This window comes from Neophocaena asiaeorientalis, unplaced genomic scaffold (assembly GCF_003031525.2).
Source record: "Neophocaena asiaeorientalis asiaeorientalis breed wild unplaced genomic scaffold, Neophocaena_asiaeorientalis_V1.1 scaffold629, whole genome shotgun sequence".
In the NCBI taxonomy this organism is placed as follows: Eukaryota; Metazoa; Chordata; class Mammalia; order Artiodactyla; family Phocoenidae; genus Neophocaena; species Neophocaena asiaeorientalis.
In genome coordinates this window covers 3,167,629-3,193,306 of record NW_020175468.1, presented here as the reverse complement: position 1 = coordinate 3,193,306, position 25,678 = coordinate 3,167,629, and the positions used below count along the sequence as shown (strand labels likewise).

Sequence of the window (25,678 nt, the reverse complement as noted above, 5' to 3'; positions counted from 1 at the left end):
GACAATAGAAAACTTTTTAAATATCCTTGGAACCTTCAGAGAACATTTTTGTTTTGTTGAGACTTCCCAGCTCCTCATGAAGTTCCAAAACGATAAATAATTGAGCAATTTCAATTGTTGTTTTGCCAAAAGGTACTGTGTGTGTTTTTCTGTTCATCCATCATGACTTGTGAAATTCAGCTGTGTCCTTTGTCCTAGCTAGCTAGAGCTGGGAAAATACAAAGCCATTCCATTATGGCTCAGAGAGGACTTTAAAAAAATTTTTTATTTTATTGAAGTGTAGTTGATTTACAATGTTGTATTAATTTCTGCTGTACAGCAAAGTGATTCATATATATATGTATATATATATCTGTATATATATATATATTTTAATATTCTTTCCCTTTATGGTTTATTACAGGATATTGAATATAGTTCCCTGTGCCATACAGTAGCACCTTGTTTATCCATCCTATATATAATAGTTTACATCTGCTAATACCAAACTCCCAATCCATCCCTCCCCCCCACTCTTGGCAACCACAGGTCTGTTCTCTATATCTGTACTTCTGTTTCTGTTTCATAGATGAGTTCATTGGTGTCATATTTTAGATTCCACACATAAGTGATATCATATGTTATTTGCTTTTTTCTTTCTAACTTCACTTAGTATGATAATCTTTAGGTCCATCCATATTGCTGCAAACGGCATTATTTCATTCAAAAAGAGGCCTTTTTAAACTCAAACTGCTGCAAAGTCTCCCTCACCCCAAACTGAATTCACAGAGAAATATGTTTAGGACTATTAATAAATAATGTTTGTTGCCACACTAAAAAGTTTTCTGTAAAAAAGCACAAGTTTTTAGAAATCATAAATAGTGTCTATAATTTTGCCAATCTACAGAATGCTCATGTAAAAGACAGTTTGTAATTGCTTACACCTTAGTTAAAATAAAATTTGAGTAAATACATTTTAATATTAAAAGTAAGCTGGTACAAAACTAGAATTTTATGTTCTCTCTGTGTTAAGGGAACAAAGGTTTTTTGGAATATTGATCTGCTTTTGACAACGGACTGTAAAGTTTCTTTACCTTTTCAATAATCTGTGGTAGCTTTCTGTATTGCCTTTAAATTTTTTTATTGTCACTTTGGTTGAATGAATAAGTACTGTTTCACAATAACCTATGATCTTATTTGACCAACATGGTCAAATAAGAGGTGATAAACCTTCTTAGGTTATACTGTATGAGTAAATATCATTAATACAGATATTCCAAAATTTATATGGAATTCTTAAAAATCTGGTATGTCCTGGTGTAATGTTATCAGTAATAATTCTAGTTATTGTCTTAAAATGTTGTATGTCACAGAAATAACCAAGTTTCTTTTCAATTGCGTTATAATCAGATCTTTAACCATGCCACTTTAAGTCTTTTGTCATTTATAGACAGTCATTGTTTTACTCCAATGCTCTTACAAAAGGAGGATCTTCAAGACGGTTCATAAAATCGACTTTTTGACAAATAAGGTTTCTGATGACTTTCAGATCGTACCATTGAACTGGGTAAGAAATTAAAAATTCTAATGGAAAACCTGATGGCTTCCTCCAGATCAATAGGAATTAATTCCATGGGACTGAATGAACTGATAAATATGATTTATAATCTTATGACTGCCTGAAATATTACTGGCTTTAATCTTTGTTTTCCAGAAACCCTGTCCTCTTATGCGAAATATATCTTACAGCAAAATGATAAACTGTACCTTTGTAAACAAAGATGAAACATTTATCCTTTTCTCTCTACCTGATCCCTCCAGATTTTGGCTTCTCCAGCTGACTCCCCTCCGGACTTGATGGCTTATTGCGATCCAGATTAAAACTAGTTATACTAATCATTTTAATTTGCTCTCTCTTTGTGGTTTTCAAACTGTTTATGCTTCGTGTCTTTCTCTGCTATACTATGACCTTATTAATGTTACTAGCTATATGATTTATATCCTGTCTATTCTATAAGATTGCTGTCTCTTGCATTACCCAAGGTGTAATCGGGCCTCTGACAAAATGAATGATGGCCGAATGTCTTAAGGCAATTGATCACATATACAACTATATAGAATAATTGTAATTGTGCAACTCTAGGTATAGGAAGAAGCAACAAGGGAAAACAGTATCAGCATCACAATGGACTAGTAAGACAGACAATCCAGAAAACTTTAGTTTATCAACAGGGTCTAATCCAAAAATAGCATATTGAGTCTCCTATCAATGAAATTCTCCTCTGACCTAGGAATGAGACATCATAGAGCTGTGATACAAATTGGTCACCAGATGCCTCCCAAACCTTGGTCAGAGTTATGACCAACAGGGGATACTGTAAACAAAGAATATTGCCTGCCATTCCAGTTCTACAAGGATCAAGCCATTAGCCCCTGCAGCTGCCCACCCATGGTACACCTCAAGAGAATTCAGGATGGAGAAAAACAGGCAGAATTCTTTGCTTTGGATACTGGCCCTAGATAGTTAAGACTGCATATCTAAGGAATAATTTCAACGAATCCAGATTCTTGCATCTTCCCATAGATAAAAAGGCACCAAAGTGATTAACTTGCGAAATCTGTTCTTTGTAATTCACAGTACTCTCTTGATGTTCAACTACATGTTTTTCTTTCCAGCAACAACAAGAACAAACAAAAACACCTGGTGTATATCTTTGCTCCTCTCTTACCTCTTTGGAGCAGTTCCTCAGAGCTATCTAAAGGCTGTCTCCCAGGCTAGAGTCCTCACTCAGTAAGATCCCTGAATAAAACTTAACTCACAAGATTTCAGTCGTGCGTTTTTCTTTGGTTGAGAGTTCCAATGGATAGCGCTGAGTATGTGATATTCAAGCAAACGCTAATTTATTCTTTTATCCTATCAAGGAAATTGTGCAAGGAAACGATATAACCTATGATCTTATTTGACCAAGTATTTTAAAAACCTTTTGATATCTTTAACAAACTTCCCCAAGTCAAATTCTAAATGAATTTCTTTTGCTTAGGAGGTGGAGGTATGAAACAGATTCAGTCCCTGATCTCCCTGAACTTCTGGGGGGGGACAGGTGAGAATGCAGGTCATTTCAAAGCAGCAGGTGAAAACATTGAAGCGCCTGAGGAAGCCCTCAGGGGAGCCCCTCGCCCAAGCCTTGTGAGAGAGGTGCAAGGGCTAGAGCAAGCCTTAGACCTCAGTCTGGGCATTGTGGACATTTTGGCCCAGATCGTCCTTTGTCGTGCAGGCTGTCCTGTGTACCTATAGCATGCTTAGCAGTATTCCTGGTCTCTACCCACTAGATGGCAGTAGCACCCCTTCCCCCAGTTACGACAACCAAAAACGTTCCACATGGCCCCTGGTAGAGAATCAGTGTCTTGAGGAAGGTATGTGAAAGCTGATATTCTCAAGAATAAGGACAAGTTACCCAGGCAAAGTGGGTGAGTGCCTCTCTGAGGCAGAGAGAAAGGACAGACTATCACCATCTTCCAAATGGACACATATTTCCATCTTTCACGTTCATTATTCTGAATCCTGAAAGCAAGAACATACTGCAATTGCAATAGCAATAATATAAACAACAACAGCAACAATAGCTGGTGTATTTGAGGTCTTCATGCTATTGATTACCAGCCTTCAGTAAGAGAAGGAAGTGGATTTACACATTGGCTGTCTGAATCCAGAATGCATGCTCTTAATTACAACACTGTAATTATCAGTTTGATCCAACAGGAAGAAAGAGAGGAGATGAGAAAGAATGAAAGAGGGCTTCCCTGGTGGCGCAGTGGTTGAGAGTCCGCCTGCCGCTGCAGGAGACGCGGGTTCGTGCCCCGGTCTGGGAAGATCCCACGTGCCGCGGAGCGGCTGGCCCCATGAGCCATGGCCACTGAGCCTGCGCGTCCGGAGCCTGTGCTCCGCAACGGGAGAGGCCACAGCGGTGAGAGGCCCGCGTACCGCAAAACAAAAACAAAAACAAAACAAAGAAAGGCAAAACCAGCTTTAGCCTCCTGGATAAGTAAGGCTCAGAAAGGCTAAGCATTGTGGCTTGTGGTCAGCCAGTACGTGGAGAGGACAGATCTTAATCCCAGTTCCTATGCATGGGGTTGTTCCACTTTAGAATTCCTTTCCCATCTGCCATCTCCGGAGGGATCTGGGAAGAGCGCTTTATAAGAGAGAGAAGGGATTGGAAGAGTGACTTCCCTTAAGGAGGCAGGTATCCTGGTGCAGGGCAATCCGAGATGAGGAACAAACCATCCCGGAGATCACGCATCATAACAACGTCAGGAAGGGAGGGGATTAATGCTCATCCTTCAGCGCCTGTCTGTGCTGAGATCTTTGCAGACATTACTTCACTTATGCCCCATTTGCAAAACGTAGGAAAACTGGGTACTGCTTAGAAACACATTTGTCTTTTCTAAATAGAGATGACAAAACAGAATACAGGAGAAGTGGAAGAACTGATAAAGGCATGGAGAAGCTGAGTCTCTCCTGTCTGACACGTAGGATCTTTCTTTTTCTATTTCTCTATTTTGCTGGACTGATAGATCTTTTTGGGGCTCTCCCGTTGCGGAGCACAGGCTCCGGACGCGCAGGCTCAGCGGCCGTGGCTCACGGGCCCAGCCGCTCCGCGGCACGTGGGATCTTCCCAGACCGGGGCACGAACCCGTGTCCCACTGCATCGGCAGGCGGACTCTCAACCACTGCGCCACCAGGGAAGGCCTGGACTGATAGATCTTAACAGAACCTCTGGCTGCTCTGCAGGTAATGAGGTCACCTGTCAATCATGAGTAAGCCACGTGGCTGACATCACGTGCAGAGCTGAGAGACATCTCACGCAACTTCATGGCGTGGGAATCATATCCCCGGTTTGACATCTGGGGAAACTGAGGCTCCAAGAGGCAACATCATTTGTCAGAGTTACGTGGCTTGTGCCGATGTGGAAGGGCACAGATTCAATCCGGGCAGTCTGACATCAAGCCGTCTTGCTCTTCCCCAACCCATTGTTAGCGAGGTCTTACAGGTCCCTTCATAGGAAGCCTGGTCTCTTCAGAGTCACAAGTTCAACTCTTACTCTGTACCCATGAACGTACTTCATCTCTGACACTTGCTAGTAGTTTTACAGTAGCTCTGGAAAACCACTTTTGCTCTCTGAGCTTGCACGCCAGATCTCTAAAACGTTTGGGCTACCTGCATCCAATTTGAGAGCCCAGTGAATACTCTTTTTTTTTTTTTTTGTAATTCCAATTAATCATCTCCCATCACACCATAGTCTATCACTCTTACTGTCCAGGATACCTACCAACAAAATCAGTGGAATGTGAGGCCAGTTTTCCATACCTATTATAATTATTATTTTCTATACCTATTATTTAATGGGCTAATATTTGTGGCAGATATTTGAGTTCTTGTCATTGATTAGGGAAGATAGTTTGTGCATCTTTGACTTTGTCTCTTTTTTTTTTTTTGGTGAATTTTAAAAAATACTCAGTGCTAATTATAACTTCTCCCCAAGATAATGGGAGGTTATATTCCTGAATAGTTAGGTTATAGAGGCGGTGATGAATGTGTGCTGAGTTGGTGAGGTACATTCTAGAGATTCATCCCACCCCACACCCTAAAGCCATGGGCAGGATACTGCGAGCGGGACCCAGAACATCCAACCACCTGGACGGGCTGAAGTAAACATCAGAGAGAAACCATTATTCCTTTCTTGTTCAACTGAATAGTCATTATGCTCCAAGGTGTTCAACCAACTGTGATAAACTATTTTTCAAAACCAAAGTTTGTGTCTAGCCAACAGTACTGGGAGGGATGGAGTGAGGATGAAAAGACAACTTGACCAAAGTCATGAATGTACCAAGAGGCAGAGCTTGACTTGCACTCTAGAGATTCCATATGCATACCTCTAACCACAGGGAATGGATGGTCTGGTTACCTGTTGGGATGCATGACCTTCCTCCTCTACTCCTGTGAAACAAGTGGAGGTGAGTATACTGGGAAATGATGGGGAGGGTTTGGAAACTGGAAAGAATGAATGGACCAAAGTAAAGATTACTGGATCCAAGTAGAGAGGAGATACCTTAGTAGAAATCTCAGACAGACATGGGGTTTGGACCATGGATCTGCCACTTTTTCTCTGTGTGACCTTGGTCATGCAATGTAACCTCTCTGAAGTCAGTTCTCAACCTTGAAAGAGGAATAATGGCATTTACCTAATGGCTATTTTTTTTTTTTTTTTGCGGTACACGGGCCTCTTACCGCTGTGGCCTCTCCCGTTGTGGAGCACAGGCTCCGGACGCGCAGGCTCAGCGGCCATGGCTCATGGGCCCAGCCGCTCCGCGGCATGTGGGATCTTCCCGGACTGGGGCATGAACCCGCATCCCCTGCATCGGCAGGCGGACTCTCAACCACTGCGTCACCAGGGAAGCCCTAATGGGGCTATTTTTAAGATTAAATAAAATAACAAGACATAAGCATCTTTCATAGACTCAGCACGGGGTAGGGGGAATGCAAATATTTTAATTTAAAAGGGGGGACTCTATAATTCCAATGGACTGAAACTTCAGACCCCCCTACTTGGACACTCCTTTTATATTCATTTTTTTTTAATTGTGGTAGAACATAAAATATACCATCTTAACCATTTTTTAAGTGTACAATGCAGTAGTGTTAAGTACATTCATTTGTTGTGCAACCAATATCTCCAGCACTCTTCATTTTGCAAAATTAAAGCTCTGTACCCATTATACAACTCCCACCCCCCCTCCCTCTTGTCCTTGGCAACCACCATTATATTTTCTGACTCTATAAATTTGACTGCTCTAGGTACCTCATACAAGTGGAATCAGACAGTATTTGTCTTTTTGTGATTGGCTTGTTTCACTCAGTATAACGTCAACAGGATTTATCCATGTTGTAGAACGTGTCAGAATTTCCTTTCCTTTTAAAGATGGTTGATATTGCTTTGTATATGGATATATACACCACATTTTGTTTATCCATTCACTCATTGAAGGACACTTGGATTCTTTCCACCATTTGACTGTTGTGGAAAATGCTGTTATGAACACGGGTGTTACAAGTATCTCTTTGAGAACCTGCTTTCAACTCTTTTGAGTGTACGCTCAGAATTGCTGTGTCATGTGGTAATTCTCTTTTTAATTTTTTGAGGGACTACCATACTAATTTCCATAGCAGCTGTACCATTTTACATTCCCACCGGCAGTGCATTAAGGTTCCAAATTTTCCACATCCTTGCCAACTTGTTATTCTCTGCTTTTTTAAAAAATAAGATCCATTCTGGTGGGTGTGAGGCTACACACAATGTACCCAGGAATCTAAATTAACCACTCAAAGATTGTATGGTAAGTGTGGAGGCAGAACAAAGAGAGACCTCGATTATACATAGTTCTCTCAAGCTATGATGAAACATCCTCCATATTAGAGTCTTTTTCTGCCCGACACAATTTTCTCCCTTGGATAAGGTTCAAGAAACATTCCCATATTCATGCACTTTGATCCCATGAAGTCTCTTCAACGATCACATTCGATATTCCAGAGATTCCTAGTTTGGAGCCACTTGGCAAGCACTAGAGTCCATGAAGCCCTGGATCTGCATAGAAAAGATGTCTAATTACCAGCATAGTGAGGATATGTATTGTAACAGACACACTCCAAATTATCAGCTGCTTAACACAATAATGATTTATTTCTTGTTCCTACAAAGTCCAATGAGTGTACAACCGGTCAGCAGGGATCCAAGCTCCTTCCATCCCAGGGCTCCACCATCCCCTAGGGCATCAGAGGACTCTGTGGATTTTTTGCTTTTAGCTGATAGACAAGGATCAAGAGAGCCTGAAGCGTCTTGGAGGAGAGTTTTTTTGGCCAGGACTCACATGATCCTTAACTGCAAGGGAGTCTGGGAAATGTAGTTTAGCAGTGGGTTTGGGAGGGAAACAAAGCTGGTTTTCGTAAACACACAACAGTCTCTACCACAAGAGCATACGAGCGTTTTCCTAGAAAGAAGGGTTGGGTTCTCAAAAGAACTGACAAGTCCCTAGAAGGTTAAGAACGCACAGTTTATTCAGACAATGTACTTGAGTGTCAGCTTTTCTAGTTATTGTCTCATTTTGGTCCTGCCTTCCTGAGACCCTACCCCCGTTCCTGCGCTGAAACTTGGTATCCCCAAGTCCCCCGTGCACATATTTACAGACTAATTTATTCAATACACATTTACTGAGCGATTTCTCAGTGCCAGGCTCTGTGCTATGGGCCAGAAACATAGCAAGAAATAAAACTCATGCCCTCCACTCAGAGAGCTCACAGTGAATGGAAGTGATAGATACATAAACAGATAATATTATTTTAAAAATTGGTGAGTACATTTATAAAGATTGGATCAGTGTATTATAAGGATGAGGAAGAGTATTCATCCGGGCTGAACCAAGTCTTAATGAATGAGTAGCAGGGAGGAGAGTCATTGTGGAGAGGATGAAGGGCATGAGAAAAACTCTAAAGACAAAGAACTCTTTGTAAGGTCAAGAAAATGTTAATCTGGGAGTGAGAACAGAGAGGTCAGCAGGGCTCCGATTATGGAAGAGTTTAAGCCAGTTAAGAAGATTAGACCATCTGCTGGATTACTTTACAGATGGCTAATAGTATCTATTATGTGTTGATTTTTACTAACAACTCCCAAGGATAAACTTAATCCTATGTACAGGGGGTACCTGCCTGCCCTCCCTGCTACCACCAGCATCCCCAGTGTTCCTGGTTGAGGAAAATCACTGATGATGATGATAGCTGACTTTGGTTGAGTAGCAGTCATGCTCCAGCTACCCTTCTAAGAACTTTCTAGATATTAACCGGTTTCAACTTTACCAAACTAAGACCAAACAGTTCTGAGACCCAGAAGAGATCCAGAGGTGGAAGATTCAATTTACTTAAGGATTCCTAATTGCATCAACCCATTGGTGAGTCTCAAAAATGGAGGTCTGCCGTTTCTACTCTCTCCCAACCCATCTCTCATCCCTATCATGGCCTCTAATCAGGGTAAGGATCTGATCCAGAGCAACAATGGGGCTACTAGGTTATAGATCTTGAAGAGAGAGACCGTGTCTTGCCCATCTGTATTAGTAACGGACTAACTGCTGTAATAAACAATTCCCAAATGTCAGTGGATTAACTCAATAGAGGTTCACGTTGAACTTGTCTAAACTTCAGCGTGGGTGTTTGGTGGGCCGCCTCCTTTGTTGTGATTCAGAGACACAGGATCCTTCCGTTTTGTGGCTCCACCATCCCCTAGGGCCTCAGCATTCTCGGCAGGGTCCTCTTTATCAGAGTTTCTCAGCGTTGGCACTGTTGACATTTGGGATGACTCTTTGCTCGGAACTCCTGTTTTGTGCATGGTAGGATGTTTAGCAATATCCCTGCCCTTTACCCAGTAGATATCAGTAGCACAGCTACCAGTTCCTCCCTCTACCTCTTGTAACAACCAAAACTGTCTCCAAACATTGTCTAATTGTCTCATATCCTCTGGGGAGGGGGGGGTGGTCATAATTGCCCCTTCTCCATTGGGAACCACTATTCTATACCCAGTTGGCAGACAGAGGAACAAAGGAGTATGGAGGGCTGCTTGGGACTTGTGTATTTTATGAGCCAGGAAATGATAACATCATTTTCACCCACATTCTATGAATCATAATTTAGTCCATGGCCCCACCTGACTAAAAGAGAGGCTGAAAAATGGATTCTAGCTATTAGCTCAGAAAGAAAAGGATGCTGGGTTTGGGTAGTACATGGAAGCTTTGCCTCACCATCTCTGTAACATGAGCTAACACACGTGCACACACATGCAGGAAGACAGGCACGTACATACATGCACACATGTGCGTGCATACAACCTATCAGAGTATCTTACACATAGTACTCCATCATTATATCTTTGAGGGAGGGAGGGAGGAAGGAGGAAACGCGGCGAGGGGAAGGCAAGGAGGGAAGCTGTAATCCTGAACTAGCAGGTGAAAAGTCCAAGTCCTCCTTCTGGTTCTGCTCCAAAAAAAGGTATTAACTTTAAATCATTCCTTATCTTATATGGGTCTTCATTTCCTTCTCCACGAAATGAAGAATTTGGGCTAGAACCGCACTTCTTAAGATGTGTTTCGGGGACCATTAGTCTCTAGCACTATTGAGTAGTGGGGAAAAAAAAAAGAATATCTCAGTATACTCTATACCACTCCTGTTAATACAATCCTCAACTGCATATGGACCCTTCTGATGAATCCCTCATTAAAAAAACTTGTTTAACTCTATTTCACGTGGTGTTTCCCAAACTTATTTTATTCTGTCAGTTATTTCTTGAACATCTGCTATGAGTAAGTCACTATTCTAGGTTCTGAGGATACGTGGTGTAAAAGATCAAGCCCCTGTCCTCGTACAGAAGAATAGAAAGGTCAAGAGTTGTGTTTCCTAAACTTCTAAGTGTCACCCCCTCCGTCCTTGCCACATCGGCATGCCACCAGAAATATTCTGTACTCAACATTTTTCTTCGAATGTGCTCACTTCAATACATTTATTTTTTCAATTTATTTATTTTTGGCTGTGTTGGGTCTTCATTGCTGTGTGAGGGCTTTCTCTAGTTGTGGTGAGCGGGGGCTACTCTGTAGTCGTGGTGCGCGGGCTTCTCATTGTCGTGGCTTCTCTTATTGCGGAGCAGGGGTTCTAGGTGCATGGGCTTCGGTAGTTGTGGCACGTGGACTCAGTAGTTGTGGCTCATAGGCTCTAGAGCGCAGGTTCAGTAGTTGTGGTGCAAGGGCTTAGTTGCTGCGCGGCATGTGGGATCTTCCCGGACCGGGGCACGAACCCGTGTCCCCTGCATCGGCAGGCGGACTCTCAAACACTGCACCACCAGGGAAGCCCCGACATTTTTTTTAAATGCTAGAAAAGAGGTCCCCAGGGAATTCCTTGGCGGTCCAGTGGTTAGGACTCTGCGTTTCCACTGCAGGGGACATGGGTTCAATCCCTGGTCGGGGAAGTAAGATCCCACAATCTGCCTGGTGCGGCCATAAAAAAAAGAATTAAAAAAAAAAGTCCCCAAACATGCTTAAGACATATAAATGGGGGCAAAGTTCTGCCAAAAGTACATATACGGACACAGTCAGGGCCGAAAGATAGTTAATTCCATATCACTGTTTTGAACAAAGTAAAGAATGCAACCCCTGCTTTTTTTTTTAAATAAATTTATTTATTTACTTATCTTTGGCTGCATTGGGTTTTTGTTGCAGTGCGCGGGCTTCTCATTGCGGTGGCTTCTCTTGTTGCAGAGCACGGGCTCTAGGTGTGCGGGTTTCAGTAGTTGTGGCACACGGGCTCGGTAGTTGTGGCTCGCGGGATCTAGAGCACAGGTTCAGTAGTTGTGGCGCAAGGGCTCAGTTGCTGCGCAGCATGTGGGATCTTCCCGGACCAGGGCTCGAACCAGTGTCCCCTGCGTTGGCAGGTGGATTCTTAACCACTGCGCCACCGGGGAAGCCCTGGTTCCACTTGTTTAAATTTAAATTAAAATTTTAGAAAAGGAGGCTATTAAACCAGGTGACCCATTCTCTACGTCTACTTAATGGACTTCAAAAGTGAGAAAAACTCAGAGGAAGGTGTCAAATGAACTCTTTATTTGGAGGACCTTTGAGTTACTGAAGTGTCCTGCTAGCAGGCAGAGGTAAGGAGGAATATATCTTTCCAGTTTCCCAGCACAGATCAGGGTCAGGAGGTGAGGGATGGAATCTAACAGAGGGAACCTCCCTGAGCGGCCCAGGGCAGAGCCACACAGAGGCAGGGGGCATCCAGGAATGGCTTTGCAGGACCGGCTGAGCCGAGGATTTGGAAGAACCCATCCTCTCTCTCTGCATGATGTCATTTCCAGGGGGATTAATTCCCCGGGGGATCAGCTTGCTCTAAACCTTGATAATCCAGATCTGTGATTTAATTCAGTGGCCTGAGTATCTGACACAAGGAGAAGGAAGTAGGAGGCTAGAGAGATAAAAACAGACTGTGCTTCCAAGAAATCAAGGAGAGGTGGGGGGGGGGCGGTAACCTCACTTGGATGCCTCTTTAATTAACCAGTCCCATGCCCAGTCTTATCAAGAACACTGTTTCTAGCCTCATGACTGACATGCCTCCTTCCACTGAGAGAAAGAAACTGAGGAGATTTGAAGCAGGTGAAGCAAGAAGGGGGAATGGTAGACTCTGTGCTGAACTCTTTGAGTCTAACGGGAAAAGACGACGTTAACCCAGAGGAACTGCGGGAAGAGGCTCTGGCAGGTTATAGGGATTTAGGATGACGTGAAGTCCAAAGATGTCATTAGTCTTTGGAATCTGGGGAGCGGCAACTAGACTGTTCCGTTCACATTTCCACACGCAGACTCTTCCTTCTTAAACCAGTTCCAGAGATGTAACTCCTACCCCACCTAACCCCACCTAACCCCTACGATAGCCAAAGCTTTCGTTTCTAGTCTAACCTCAATCCATAGCGCTGCAATGCCAGTCTCCCACCCTCTCTCCTTTGAGGGCCCATGGGGATGTGGTCCTCCACTAGGGCTTGATCCGCGTTGACCAGGTGGAGAGTGACGTGGGATTCCAGAACCTCCTCAACGAGACAACATCTTCACAAACTCTGCAAAACCAAAATTTCTGGTGAGGCACCTCTTTGTTGGTTTTTTTTTTTTCTTCATTTGCTTTTTAAAATAATTTTTTTATTGGAGTATAGTTGATTTACAGTGTTGTGTTAGTTTCAGGTGTACAGCAAAGTGATTCAGTTATACATATAGATATATTCTTCCTTTTTCAGATTGTTTTCCCTTTAGATTACTACAGAACATTGAGTAGAGTTCCCTGTGCTACTGCAGTAGGTCCTTGTTGTTTATGTCTTTTATATATAGTAGTGTGTGTGTATGTTAATCCCAAGCTCCTAATTTATCCCTCCCCCCTCAGTGAGGTACCTATTTGTAAGAGTATCTGCCATTATTTTTTCCAGCCTTTACTATGTGTCAGGAAGCACTGGTGATCTTTGGGAAATTAATAACTTGACCCCTCTATGCCTTGATTTCTTCATCTACAAAATGGGAATCATAGGCTTGCTATTTACCTTCTATGATTTTTAAGATGGTTAAACAATAGAATGCTTAGAAGACACAGTCAGTGTTCAATAAATAGCCATTATGAGTCTCTGATTTCAACTTTTCAACCGATCTTGGAGGGGTAAGTACCATTTCACAGGTAAGCAAACTGAGGCTGGTGAGGTTAACCAACATGGCTGAGATCACGTGGATGGTGAATGGAGAACCCTGGAATGAACCCATGACTTTGCTAGGACTCAATGTCAGGTGGACTTATTGGTCCCACCCAGGTCTCGAGACCCCTCTGTCCTTCCCTTGCCTGTGATTGGCCTGAGGAACTATTGCCTCAAACCATTGTACCTCTCCCAGATTTTCATTGATTCCTACTCTGCACCTGAGCCTGGCTAGATCCAGCAGGCATCCAGCAAACATTTGCTATGTCGCAGCCATGCAACAAACGTCTACTAAGTTTCTGTGCTGGGAATTTCACAGCAGAGATGGGTTAGAGAAGCTCCCTCTGCCCCACAGAAATTCACAACCCAGGAGGCAAATGTAACTCAAGGTCTGCAGTCATAACTTCCTTTGGAGAAGAAGAGAAAAATCCCTGTAAGTCTTCACAGCTGGGACTACTACACCACATAAGGATGAAGGGAAGCATCTTAGCAGAGGTTGCACTGGCACAAACTCCTGAGAGATGGATAGGATTTGAAAATGCATTGATAACACGGGAAAAGTGTGGTAAGTGGAAGGAACATCAGGGAGAAAGGAACAGAAGTTGGAGAACACAGAGCAGTACCAAGTGTACACCAGAGCATAAAAATTCAGAGAGTGGTTGTAGAAGATAGAGGCTGGGTGGGTGGGTAACTGGGGCAGCATCATGGATGCACTTGAATATCAGACTAAGAATTTGAACCAGAGAATGTCACGATGAGAACTTGACGTGCCCTATTGATGTCTCCCACAAAAATGATCTCCCCCTCCCATCCGCTCAAGACTCCAATATTTCTCATTTATCCAATCACTCAAAACACATGTGCTGAGCTCTCTGCTGGGAATTGGGGTATAATGATGAAAGATTTAGTCTGTGGCCTCAGAAGGAAACAGGCAATCAACGATTGGAAGCTATTGTGATGTCATGTGCCAGTATCACTGCAGAGGCAAGTGTGGGTGTTACGGGGGCACCGAGGGATCCCGAGCCTGGAAAGAAAGATGGGGCCCCAACCAGGGGCATAACTAAGACTTAGCCAGAGGAAAGAGGAAAGGGTTTTACAGACAGGACATGAGAAATGACAGCAAGGGGTCCTTAGTGCATGATTTCTTTTAGTTTTTCTCTAAAATTGGGAAGAAAGGTATCATCTTTACTCCTGTTTTGCAGATGTGAAAACTGACACTACAAGAGAGGAAGTGACTAGGATAAGGCCACCTAGTTAGTAAGAGGTGATCCTGAATTTGAAACCCATGAATCTGACCCCAGCATCCCAGCGGCTAACTAATCCACTCTCCCTCTGATGGGACATTATTTTCCTATGATAAAGGCATCCAGGGAACAAAGAAGGGATGGGAGAGGTGGAGTAGGAATGGGCTTCTGGACAGGGTGTTCCAAGGAGTGGCCAAGACAGAAACAAGGAGAGGTGAGAGGCACTGAGCTCTTGGAAATGACATGGGCAGAAAGGGATGAAACAAACACCTCCAAAATCTAACCCCCCTCCTCCAACCTCAAACTGGGGGAAGAGTGAGAAGGAATGGCTGACTTGCAAAAGAGTCACACTGGGGAGATGGAGGTGGCTGCCCCTACACAACATCACCTTCAAAGTCGACGGTGCCATCTCCGTTAATGTCGGCTTCCTGGACAACCTCGGAGATCTCCTGGGGAGTGAGCTTGTCTCCCAGGAGCCTCTGCATGGCCTGCTGCAGCTCCCCCAGGGTGATCTCCCCGTCTCCATTGGCATCAAACTGAATTGGAGCACAGGGGATAATATTAGCAACAATGACCACAGTAATAATAATAATAGCACTGTTTATTAATCACTTTCTGTGAGTCAAGAACTCAGCTAAAGACAACCAACAAGGACCTACTGTATAGCACAGGGAACTATACTCAGTATGTTGTAATGACCTATAATGGAAGGGAATGAAAAAAAAAAGAATATATACATTTATATATTAAAACAAGAATATATACCTTTATATTTATATATAACTGAATCACTTTACTGAATACCTGAAACTAACACGACATTGTAAATCATTGTAAATTTCACGGCTGTGGCCCTGGGTCCAATCCCGGTAGGGGAACTACAATCCCACAAGCCACCTGGTGTGGCCAAAACAAACAAACAAAACTCAGCTGAGAGCTTTTGCACAAGCTCCTTGAAGGCAGGTTCAAGGAGTCTCGTTCCTTGCTCCATGCTTAGCCCTCTCTATGCTGCATACCTTTAACTAATCCACTAGAAAGTCTTAGAACATAAGTTCTATGTCCAAACGTATCTGGGAGCCAACTGCCCTTCTCCAGCTACATCGATGCTAACTAACCTGGTTCAAACCACGATCACCTTGTGCCTGATTATGGCGACAGCCTCCTACTTAGTCTTCCAGCTCCCACTGTGGTCCTACATAATCTGTCCTCCACACGTTGGGACTTGGCGTTCGTGTTCATTTAAAACACCAATCAGATCTTGTCCCTCCCTGGCTTAAAGTCCTCTGGTGGCTTCCTATCCCACTCAGAAGAAAATCCTGACACCGCTCCGTGACACGCAAACTCCTATGGGATGGGGGTCCTGCCTTTAGCAACTCTTGTTTATTTCATGCTGCTCTCTCTGGCTCATGCCTCTCCAAGTACTCCAGGCTTCTTGCTCTTCCTCAGACATGCCTTCCTGCCTTTCAGTGTTTGTACCTGCTGCTTTCTAATCCTGGGGTGTGATTTCGCCTAGAGCAGTGCACTGCCCAAAGGAAATACAATGTGAACCTCATGGGTAATTTAAATTTTTCTAACAGCCTCCTACCGCCACATACACAAATTTTAAGGGAACAAGTGAAATTAATTTTTTATAATTGATTTTACTTAATCTAGCTAATATATCATTTAAAAAATTTTAAATATAGTCAATTTAAAAATTATTAATGAACTATGTTACATTCTCTTTTTTTTTCTGGGATCAAACCATTTTATTTACCCAACGTCCTTCTTCTGGCCGGGATCTCTCCAGCTTCACAGTCACTGAAAAGCTGTTATATTCCTTTTATGCATACTGGATTTCATAACTTAGTTTAATACCATGCTAAGGACTTACTTAGTATGTCCTTAGCATGGTTAGTTAACACACCTACCCTCCAAAGATACTTAAACTAAGCTACTAAATCTTAATCCAGCGTGTATTTTATACTCACAGCACGTCTCAATTCAGACACTAAATGTTATCAGAAATACTTGATCTGCATGTAGGTTTCATGAAGTATATAGCTGAAAAGGTAGATCTGCATACCCAAGTTGTTCCAAATGAAAGTTTTCCGATAATTGCATTGAGTATTCATTTTTAGATTCAAATGGATTGAAATTATACTCAATTGAATACAAATGGAAATTAATTTAATTGAAATGAATCAAAATTAAATACAATTACGTGTATACAATGGAATATTACTCAGCCATAAAAACGAATGAAATAATGCCATTTGCAGCAACATGGATGGATCTAGAGATTATCATACTAAGTGAAGTAAGTCAGAAAGAGAAAGACAAATATCATATGATATCACTTATATGTGGAATCTAAAATACGACACAAATGAACATATCTATGAAACAAAAACAGACTCGAAGACACAGAGAACAGACTTGTGGTTGCCAAGGGGGAGGGGGTGGGGGAGGGAAGGATTGGGAGTTTGGGATTAGCAGGTGCAAACTGTTATATAAAGGATGGATAAACATGGTCCTCCTGTATAGCACGGGGAACAATATTCAACATTCTGTGATAAACCATAATGCAAAAGAATAGGAAAAGGAATGTCTATATATGTGTATAACTGAATCATTGTGCTGTACAGCAGAAATTAACACAACATTGTAAATCAACTATACTTCAATAAAATTTTTAAAAATTAAGTACAATTAAAAATTCAGTCACACAAGCCACATTTCAGGCCAGCGGCTACCACTGTGGACAGAGCATTTTCATGATCACAGGAAGTTCTATTGGACGATGCAGCTCTAGATCTTTACATGAAGCTGAGACAGAAAACCACACAGCTAGTAGGCAGAGATCCTCCTGGGATTTGGACCCATGTTTGCCTGACTCCAGGGTGTCCCCTTCCCAACACTATACTCTTCTTTATTTTTGCCTCACATAGTTGAAAGCTCTCTGAGAGAGAAGGGCATTTTATCAAGGAATCTAAGTGAATTTCAGCAAGCCCCTTACCCTCCCTGGATCTCATCTTTTTAAAGCATCCCTACAACAAGTACTTTCAACCAGACGATGTCTTGCAGCTTCTTTCTGGGATCTCAAATTCTTGGATTCCCTCTTCCTATCACAGGCATGAGGATTAGAGGTTCTAGCATGTGTTTCGTAGATTGCAGGATCTTGGATAAGGTACGCAATTTCCACGAGCCTCAGTTTCCTCATATGTAGTATTGGGATACATGACTACTTACTCCTAGTGTTACTTGTGAGGACAAAATTAGATGAAATAGGTAGAGGACCTTGTCCATTGCAGGTGCTTGAAATATGTTATTTTCCTTCCCTATAAATCCCACCATAGTTAGAAAAAATAACTGGTTTTGGTGGGTTCTGTCCATGGTTAATGGCTAATCATAGACCTCTTGGGTCTCCCTCAACCACCTCCAACATTATGAAACTTACTTCCTTGAAAGCATCTCGCATCTCCTGGACACCAATCATCCCAGCTGTTTCTGCAAGCAATTTGGGGGCCATCAGCTCCACAAAATCGTCAAAATCTACACGGCCACCCACTGAGGACAGAAGAGGCAGGTCTAGTGAGATTCCATATGCCCCCAACCCTCCATTACCTCACTTTGCCCTTCAACTCTGTTCAAGAAATAGATCTGCTCCAATCTCTCTGCCTTCTAAGAGCTTCCTTTCTTAGCCAACTCATGCCCTCCTGTCCCTCTCATCTAAACAGGAGTGGATGGGGTGCCGTATGGTGGAAGTAACTAACTGTTGGTGCGACCTTGAGAAAATCTCTTAACTGGTTCAGATCTAGGTTCCCTCCTCTGCAGATCTGGAGAAGGGAGAGTATGAATTAAATGAGCACTAAATCCCTTCCCGATATGAATACTATCACCTCCTTGAATCTAGCATTGTTTACTCAGTAACATGCCCAGAAGCAAACCCCGTAGCAATTTTATCCCAGCTTCGGTGACAAAACCAGCTTGTCTCCATCTAAAAACCCATCTTTTTTGTAACATTATTCACCAACATTAGGCTCCAACTCCAAGTTTGTTTCCAGCATCAACTACAGCTCCAACGTTGCCCTCCACTGACGAATCTTAGTGATGATAGTAATAACTTACATTTAATAAGCATTTACTAGAAGCTAAGCCTTTACCTGTGTTAACATCTTTATCCCTTCCTTTCTACAATCCCACAAGGTAAGGAGTGATATCATCTTCACTGAGTGGATGGGGAAACTGAGACTCAAGAGTGGGGGCTAACTCCACTTCTTATATGACTACAATTAGTAAATAACAGAACTGGGACTTGAACTCAAATCTATCCCTAAAAGTCACGCTTTTAACCACTTCAAATGTTGCCTCCCTAAGTAGAGTCTGAACTGTTTCCTTCCAGACTTCTAGCCCCTCTTCCCTCCTCCCTATCTCCAACTCTACTCTCAACCTCCATATATCCTTCCCAATTCCACCCTTAGCCCTCCCCTAAGCCCAGTCATTCCTCCCACCACCTGGCCTCACAGTTCATGCGGATTTGCTGGCCCAGTTCAATCAGTTCCATCTCCGTGGGCATGTAACCCATTGTCCTCATGAGATTCCCCAAATCCTTACAAGAGATGAACCCATCTCGGTCCTTGTCAAACTCAAGAAATGCTTCCCGGAGCTCTGAAAGTTAAGAGAGAAGAACTTTGGGGAAGTTGAAACAGTCACTGGGGAAGAGTAGCATCGCTTGAAACTACCAGTGAGGCACTGACTAAAGACTCCTCAAAAAAGAATACATTATAAAATTTTTTAAAAGGAGTGATGTGTGAAATGTGTTAGCAAAAAGAATAGTTCCTGAGACCACTAAACAACAGCACTGAAGTCCTTCACATTTTTGGGTGAAGTTATGGGAAACTTTGAAACTACCAAGAGAAAAAAACAAGTTTGGACTCATCCTAAAACTCAGGCATCATTTGTGGATCTCTGAGACACTTGGGCATGGGGATGGTTTCTAAACACTTGGGGAAGTACTTAAACTGCCACAAAATCACAGTTGAGTGGGAAGAGAGTGTGATGTAAAATTTTCATGTCAAGGGGTTTATACTGAAATGCACAAAGGAACAGAGAGCAGGTAAGTGGGTGGATGGCAAAGTGGGGGCATTTAGGGGAGAGAGCTTTACCTTCAATCTCATCTGGTCCCAGTGGTCTTTCCTAGAAAGGAATGCAGGGGGCAGGGGATTTGGAGAGAGGATCAGGGATCCACATTCACTTCTTGAAACACATCTCATCCTCATCCTTTCCTGTTTCTCTTCCCTTCTTGCTCCCGTCTACCCCTCTCACCTTCTTTCTCCCAGCTCCTGACTCCCATTCCATGGCTATGTTTTCCTCCTGTTTTTCCTCACCCCTTCTCATTTCCTCTCTCCCATCCTTGAATCTTGGTCTCTCTCCTCCTGCCTTTCCCAAATAGACATCCATCCTGCTGTGCTGAAATGGGTCCTGGAGGCCATGGAATCCAATCCCCTTCTTCTCCAGATGAAGAAAGCCAGACTTAGAATCACAGCTCACATATTTAGTTTGCTGACTGTGCCAGGCTTCCACAATCATTTCATTTAAACTTCTTTGAGGTAGAGCCAAATATCATTCCCAACTTATTTAAGAGGGAGTCGAGGGACAGAGAGGTTAAGGAACCTGCCTGAGGTCACACAGCTCATAAGTGGCAGATCCCCTCCGAAAGCGGGGAGACGTTAAATCATTCCTTTGAGGTCATGCAGAAATTCAGGTGTGTTGGGAGCTGGGATTTGAATGCAGGTCTACTGGCTGCCAGGTCAGAATTCTTTCTACTATACCCCACTGGCTGTTTTTCCACCTGCCTCCATGGTTAGAATCCCTTGGCTGTGGGAGCTGTGTTCAGTGGCACGCAGACAGGATGATCACTGCCAGCATGACCAATTCCTAAAACCTTTCATGTTGCCACCACGCACTCCTGGACATAACTGAAGGGTCAGGCTTGGGTACATGGCACATCACCTGGAAAATTCCATCAACCCCTGGCCTCTGTCACCCCCTTTTCTCCCTTTATCCTTGGAGATTTCCCCCCAGCTTCTCTTTCTTACTATTCCCTTCTCCCCAAATCTCTCTTAATCTTTCTCTCTCTCTCATGATCTTAAAAACTAACAATTAAAATCATGCCCGTTGGGGCTTCCCTGGTGGCGCAGTGGTTGAGACTCCGCCTGCCGATGCAGGGGACACGGCTTCGTGCCCCGGTCGGGGAAGATCCCACATGCCGCGGAGCGGCTGGGCCCGTGAGCCATGGCCGCTGAGCCTGCGCGTCCAGAGCCTGTGCTCCGCAACGGGAGAGGCCACAACAGTGAGAGCCCCGCGTACCACAAAAAAAAAAAAAAAAATCATGCCCGTTGGAATCCAACAGACATGACTCTGCCACTTACTAATTGTATAAGCTTAAAGCAAGGGACTTCATGACTCAGAGCTTTAGTATCCAGTCTGTAAAATAGGGATGAAAGTATTATGAACCTCATGAGTCATTCTGAGGATTAAGTGACATCAGGAATGCAAAGCCCTTTGCACAAGTCTGAGCTCACAGCGATGACTTAATAAGTGGCATCTGGGTTTCCCTGGTGTCGCAGTGGTTGAGAATCTGCCTGCCAATGCAGGGGACACGGGTTCGAGCCCTGGTCTGGGAGGATCCCACATGCCGCGGAGCAACTAGCTCCGTGAGCCACAACTACTGAGCCTGCGCGTCTGGAGCCTGTGCTCCGCAACAAGAGAGGCCGCCATAGTGAGAGGCCCGCGCACCGCGATGAAGAGTGGCCCCCGCTTGCCACAAGTAGAGAAAGCCCTCACACAGAAACGAAGACCCAACACAGCCAAAAATAAATTAATTAATTAAAACTCCTACCCCCAACATCTTCTTTAAAAAAAAAAAAAAAAGAGTGGCATCTATTGTTATCAGCACCTCCAGCACCATCACCACCTTCATCACTATGGGTGTCAAAGAAAAGAATGATAGTGATCATCAACAGTGACATCATCCTAGTTCCCCTTTCCTTTTTCTTTTTCTTCTGCTTCATCTTCCACCTTTTGGTCCTGACTTCTGATTTCACACTCACCCATCTTACTGACCCACGTGTCCCCATGATGCTCCCTGGAATTCTTCTACCTTCTCAGTTCATGCTCTCCCCACCTGCTCCCCTATTGTCCCTTCTCTTCCCCACATCCCAGCTCCCTTTGCCCTGCCCACCATCCTCCCTCATTGTCCCCAGACTCACCCGCTGTTTCTCAGCGATGCCTTTTCTTAAGAAGATGCAGGCGGGGCCCGTGGGAAACTGCATGGAGGGGGCAGGGCAGAGCTCACCAGGCGCCAATCTCAAGACAGCTCCCCCACTTCCTGTCCCCCGTGGCGGCTCAGCCTCCTTTCCTTCTCTACCACTCCTTTGCCAACTCTTCCTGCCTCTCTTGGCCTCTCCCTCGGTCACCCTGGCTCCCTTAGAGCTGTGTGACAGCTGGGTCAGAAATCTCTACTCGGGTTGGGGAGGGATCCCAGTTGTTCCTGCCTCCCCATCTGGCTTGAGAATGGAGGCGGAGCCAGTGTCAGGCTCTGACCTTTTATCCCCAGAATAGAACTGGAAGGATAGTTTTGAAAATGAGGATTAGAGCAGAGGGCATCGATTCACACAATGTTTCAACACGCACGTTGAGTGATCAGTCTAAGCCTGGCCTCTGCTGGCCTTTGTGTGTGTGAAGATGGAGAGGACATCTGGCCTCCAGGAGCTCTAGGGTAAGCCAGGAATGTGTGTAAACGAGCAGAATGCAAAAACTGCGTGACGACCTGACTTCAGGGATAGACATGCACAGTGGCTCAGAGGGGGATGTTTGCCCTTCCTCTAGCTCCTCTCTTCCCTTCCTTTCTTCCTGCATAGTTCAGGGGGGAGGGGCAAGGTAGCCATCCATGCTGGTGGGGGTGGTCAGAGCCCAAGGAGGCGATAAGGGTGCCTGCACGGAATGGGGAGGGGACTGGGGGCCATCTGTGTGGGGAATGAGACCTTAAATAGGAGAGTGGAGCAAGGGGGAGTCGCCACAATTCTTTCCACTATACCCCCTCAGGCAGGGGGGTGGGGGGGTGGAGGGAGGTGGCATGCAGCCCCGCCCAGAGCATCAGGGCCTCCTCCGAGGAACCCACGGAAGAGCAGCCTGGTGTGGAATCCTGGAGCATGAGCTGGGTGATGAGGATTTCTACACGCAAGTCTCACATCACCTAGGGGAAGGGTTTGCACCATGAGCAGAGTGAAGGCAGCACGGTGTAGGGTGTTGAAGCCAGATCGTGGCGAGAAAGGCATCCCCACAGGGGTGGGATGGCAACGGAGAAGGGAGATGGGTTACATGTGGAATTGTATTGAGGCTAATGGGAATCAAGTTGCTCGCTGTTGGAAAAGGGAGTTCCAGTTACAGTATAGAAAGGGGAAAAGGTAGAATGAGCTCTGTGGTGTTGGATTGGAATGGGAGCGGGGATTGGTATATACTCATGGATTTCAACTTACAGAGAGGGATATACAAAGAAACACAGACGTCAGTGTGTGTGTAGGGACACGGGAACATATATTCTCTAGCTAAGGGGACCCAGAAGCAGTGACACCGTAGCATTAATGAACACCTCTACCATCCAGATGCTGACTTCTAAATACCATTCTCCACTAAATACGAACCAAGTCTCCCAGAAGCAATGGCTGATTTCATGTCTGGAGCGGGACAAGTGTTAATATTAGAAGGTGAGCCTAAAATTTACATCTTGTTGTGTCATAAAGCAAGAATGTGCTCAAAGAGTTATGACGGCATGTCAAAAGAACACAGACGTCAGCTTGAAGAAGTTCCACTGGCCATTTGAAAATTAAAACAAATTATATAGGATAAATAGGAAACCAGGAGTCCATACAAATATAGATAAGTGGAAAGTTTGATATTTACATAGCTCAAAGTACCTCCTCACAAAATACTAATCTCAAAGGAGAGTCCCTTTATAGTGGGGAAACTTGGCGGACACTTTCTTTTCCTTTTTTTTTTTTTTTAAATATTTATTTATTTATTTGGCTGTGCCGGGTCCCAGTTGCGGCACTCGGGATCCTCGCTGCCGCGTGCAGGATCTTCGTTGAGGGCGTGTGGGATCCAGTTCCCTGACCAGGGATCGAACCGGAGCCCCCTGCATTGGGAGTGTGGAGTCTTAACCACTGGACCACCAGGGAAGTCCCTGGCAGACACTTTTTTTTTTTTTAACATCTTTATTGGCGTATAATTGCTTTACAATGGTGTGTTCGATTCTACTTTATAACAAAGTGAATCAATTATACATATACATATGTTCCCATATCTACACTTTCTTAAATGATTAAAATGAACGTCATCAGTAACATAACCAAGATGACACATTCCAATTCATACGCAATTATGAATTTTTGCTCTTGCAAACCTCCCTGGCTCCCCTCCTGCAGACTCTTCCCAGAGCCCAGCTCCAAGAATCATCTCCCCTTGATTGATTCCAACAATTTTTAGGAGGAACAGGACTTCACCAGGGGGAGTATGGTCTCCGCTGCTCCCCTCAGCTCCAGGCTCATCTCTTCAGGGTCTGCGAAATCCTGCCATCGGCATGATCTTTTCACCCCTAGACCGTACTGTGTCGCTTCTCTGACTGCAGGATAAGGTCACACCCTCCCAGGGGCACACAGGCCGGGCTTGCCACGAGGCACTTTATTTAGTTGGGGGCTGAGTGTAGGGTCTCTTGCAGACTGCCCAGACCAAACCCTGGCCCCCCATTCCCTAGATGGTAGACCTGGGGAAAGTAACTTACATCCCTGTGCCTGTGTCCTCATCTGCTTAATGGGGACAATAAAAGCACCTACCTAACGGGGTTGTCGTGAAGGTCATTGATGAGTGAGGACATCCCTGCCCAGCCCTGGCAGAGGGACATGGCAGCCCTGGCTGGTTGAGTGTGTTCACAGGGGCCCCACAGGCAGGGGCATGGGGAGGAAGGGCATGTCCCTGGCCCCTCTTTCTTCAGGAAGACCCCGGTCCATGCCTAAGGGAACCGTGGGGATCCATGCAGAGCCGGACTGTCACTCACTGGAATCCCCAGACATAGAGTACTTAACACCTAATCAAACATTTTGCCTTAAATGTTTTATTTGAACTTGATAAATATGGATGCACATTAATTGCCAATCCTTTAAGGAAGAGATCTTTCAACTATGAGAAACAAACCCCATTTTTACAGTGGTGTGATCACAACAGGATTTTGCTATTTTTTTCTCCCACCTCCACCCCACCCCCAGGACAAGAAGCTCAGTTAGGTTAAGGGTTGTCAGGGCGGCTTTCTCTTGTGACTCTCCTGGTTCGTTCCTCATGACCACAAGGTGGCAGCCCCAGCACCAACCGTCACACCCACAGTCAGGGCAGGAAGAAAGGAAAGGGCTGCCACAACCAGGTCTCCTTTTTGATCAGGAAAAGTAGCACTGACTGTACTCTGGGCACTGTGCTATGGGCTGGGGGATGTAAGGATGGGGAAAACAGATAGGTCCACTGCCTGCCCTCACAGGTCCGGTCTGGAAAGCTGTGCTGAGGATTCAGAGGCCAGGCGTGGTCACTAGATAGCGGGTGGCAGAGCTGGGAGTCTCACACACAAGTCACCGCACTTAACAGTCTCCCAACAGGATGGGGACCGTCCTGGAAAGGTGTGGGGCCTGAAGCCAGACTGCTGAGTCAGAAGCCTGGTGTGGTCCTCCCAGCAGCAGCTCTGGGCAAGCTACTTCCCCTCTCTGTGCTTCCTCATCTGTGAAACAGGCTCTCGACGTGCCTACCTGGTAGGCTTGCTGGGAGGTTAAAGGAATTAATATAGAGAGTTTGGACGGCCACTGTCCAGCAAAACAGCCATTCGGCACATGTGGCTATTTAAACGGAAATTAAACATTGAGTCCTCAGTCGTACTGACCCCATTTCACGTGCTCACCAGCCACACGTGGCTGGTGACTGTCACACCACCCAGCGCAGACGTGGCACATTTCCATCACTGCAGAGTTCTACTGCAAGGCCCCGGTTCCGACAGTTGTAACACACTGTTACACGCTATCAAAGGGTGAGCTGTTATGGCTGTACCCCCAGAGCCCAGCACGGACACAGAGC

The 25,678-nt window shown here is 44.6% G+C and overlaps 1 protein-coding gene across 1 annotated transcript; it reads right to left on the bottom strand.

Moving 5' to 3' along the window:
• Positions 1–12,155: 12,155 nt before the first annotated feature.
• CABP5 (calcium binding protein 5) lies at positions 12,156–21,843 on the bottom strand. Its single transcript, XM_024768688.1, has 6 exons — positions 21,781–21,843; positions 19,675–19,705; positions 19,034–19,177; positions 17,967–18,076; positions 14,916–15,063; positions 12,156–12,668 (listed from the first exon to the last, which is right to left on the bottom strand). Exons 1-6 carry the CDS (start codon positions 21,841–21,843, stop codon positions 12,643–12,645), a joined length of 522 nt encoding a protein of 173 aa, XP_024624456.1. The 3' UTR covers positions 12,156–12,642.
• Positions 21,844–25,678: the final 3,835 nt, after the last annotated feature.

Bases quoted from the DNA above. Each gene is read 5' to 3' on its own strand.
- CABP5 (XM_024768688.1), bottom strand. From the start codon at position 21,843: ATGCAGTTTCCCACGGGCCCCGCCTGCATCTTCTTAAGAAAAGGCATC. The intron at 19,706-21,780 runs GTGAGTCTGGGG...ATTCCTTTCTAG, and splicing joins GCATCGCTGAGAAACAGCGG to GAAAGACCACTGGGACCAGA. The intron at 15,064-17,966 runs GTAAGTTTCATA...GCTCCAATTCAG, and splicing joins TGCGAGATGCTTTCAAGGAA to TTTGATGCCAATGGAGACGG.